The sequence below is a fragment of the Aptenodytes forsteri genome, unplaced genomic scaffold (assembly GCF_000699145.1).
Source record: "Aptenodytes forsteri isolate BGI_AS27 unplaced genomic scaffold, ASM69914v1 Scaffold158, whole genome shotgun sequence".
Taxonomy (NCBI): Eukaryota; Metazoa; Chordata; class Aves; order Sphenisciformes; family Spheniscidae; genus Aptenodytes; species Aptenodytes forsteri.
The window spans coordinates 1,827,666-1,829,531 of NW_008794601.1; the positions used below are offsets into that span (position 1 = coordinate 1,827,666).

The window sequence follows — 1,866 nt, forward strand, 5'->3', positions numbered from 1 at the left end:
ATGGGTCTTTGCACACTTAAGTGACAAACTAGTGTCATAGAAGATACCATGACCAGTTGTGGTTCACAGACAGGCTATCTTCACAGGAAAATCAAGGAATGATCTGGAAATGGCCACATCTTTAAGGCTCTCCTTATGTGTTGAGACTACCATGCAGGGAGGAAAATTACACTTGCAGCAGAGTTTAACACTTAGTACAAGCAGGATTGCTCAGATAAGTGATGCTAGCAGCACATGGCTTAAGAGACCATCCCATTGCTAGCAAATGCAATTGGAACCCCTCTAAGCACCTAAAGGCCAGGCAGCAGAATTCAATAGATTCCTCTTTACTCTAGAAAGCATGGGATATGGCTCTTAAGTGTTTGTTTAAGCTAGCTCAAGTATTTGTGTTGTGTTACAGGAAATTTGTTCATCATATCCAATACAAACTCATTTTCTAAATGAGGACACTAAGGAAAAACTCAAGCAACTTTTCAACCCATGCAACTGTGTTCCTGTTCAGGACAGAGCATCAAACTTCAGGGAAACATTTGAGTTGGAAAAAAAGTCACCAGACAAGTCATGTTTTCACTATTGACCTTTATTGAGCAAGAACTGCTGTGACTGTTTTACATCAAACAACAAAAGGTTGCGTACTGTGCATGTCAACTAGGTTCTCCCATGAGCAAAAGTCCACCCTAATTGCACCAGTGAGGTAAACATAATTATTTATAAGTAGCTTTTTTTTTAAGGCTAGGAGAGTTCTGGTTCTCATGAATATTCTAGTACTGTTTTCTGTTTGGTTTTGGCTCAGTTGGTTCTTTGCATAATACATCTTAAGTCATTCCTCAGATATGTCCCTCCAACAGCTCAGGAAATTCAAAAGCTTCCTTTGCACATTTCGTCTCATGCATTATTATTAGTATTTTTTTTTTTTTTTTTTAGATCCCCAAGCTCTGTGGAGGGAGTACATCTTGAGCCTGCATGCATTCCCCCCCCCTCCCCTATATTGCACAAAAAAGTAAAATACTGTGTGTCTGGAGCCTCCATGAGAGAACCCGTTCTGCTTTGAAGCCGTCACTCACATGCATTTTGCAGCTGTCATATGGCTTAACCTTTTGCACCAACCCAAGCTCTTTAATTTATTTTAATTTAGCTATGATTTATTTTATTCGGTCTCTTTAATCTCTTTTACTACGGCATGTGAAGTAACTTTCTCCACTTTCTTGGTGGACACTAATTTCTCCTCAAAGCTTTCTTCATGTTCCTCTACCTTCTGAGTAACTGTCACCGACTTCGTGATATACGTGGTTGTACTGTCCCCACCTTCACCAGTGATTTTCTCTGCTTTTTTGGTTACTACAATTTTCTCACCCTTCTCATCAATTGGGCTTACATCTAGGCCATTGGTGACAACTCCCTTGTCTTCCTCCTCAACCTCCTTCTCTTTGGATTCTGCCTCTTGCTTTTTCTCCTCCACCTCACCATTCACTGCAATGTCTTCTTTCCTGGACTCCTTCTCTACCTCTGCACTAATTTTTGTTACCTTTGTGACAGTGATGGTCTCCTCCACCACAGCCTTTTCATCTTTGACCGGGGAGGCCGGCTTTTCTGGAGAACGGGGCTTCTCCGGGGTCGCCGGCTTTTCTGGAGAACGGGGCTTCTCCGGGGTCGCCGGCTTTTCTGGAGAACGGGAAAAAAACAGTGATGGTCTCCCCCCCCACAGCCTTTTCATCTTTGACCGGGGATCCGGGGTGGTCTGGAGAACGGGGCTTCTCCGGGGTCGCCGGCTTTTCTGCTTTTCTGGGTCTTCTCCGGGGTCGCCGGCTTTTCTGGAGAACGGGGCTTCTCCGGGCTCCGGGGCTTTTGTGGGGGACCGGGCTTTTC

At 44.2% G+C, this 1,866-nt stretch overlaps 1 protein-coding gene across 1 annotated transcript in view; it reads right to left on the reverse strand.

The window, feature by feature from the left end:
- Nucleotides 1-562: 562 nt before the first annotated feature.
- Nucleotides 563-1,866, reverse strand: part of NEFM (neurofilament, medium polypeptide) — a 32,234-nt gene continuing 30,930 nt past the window's right edge. The window contains exons 7-8 of the mRNA XM_019470394.1: nt 1,802-1,866; nt 563-1,670 (exon numbers count right to left, since the gene is read on the reverse strand). The exon at nt 1,802-1,866 is cut by the window's right edge and continues 880 nt beyond it. Coding sequence (XP_019325939.1) covers nt 1,148-1,670; nt 1,802-1,866 — 588 coding nt within the window. The 3' untranslated portion in view covers nt 563-1,147. The remainder of the gene's footprint in view (nt 1,671-1,801) is intronic.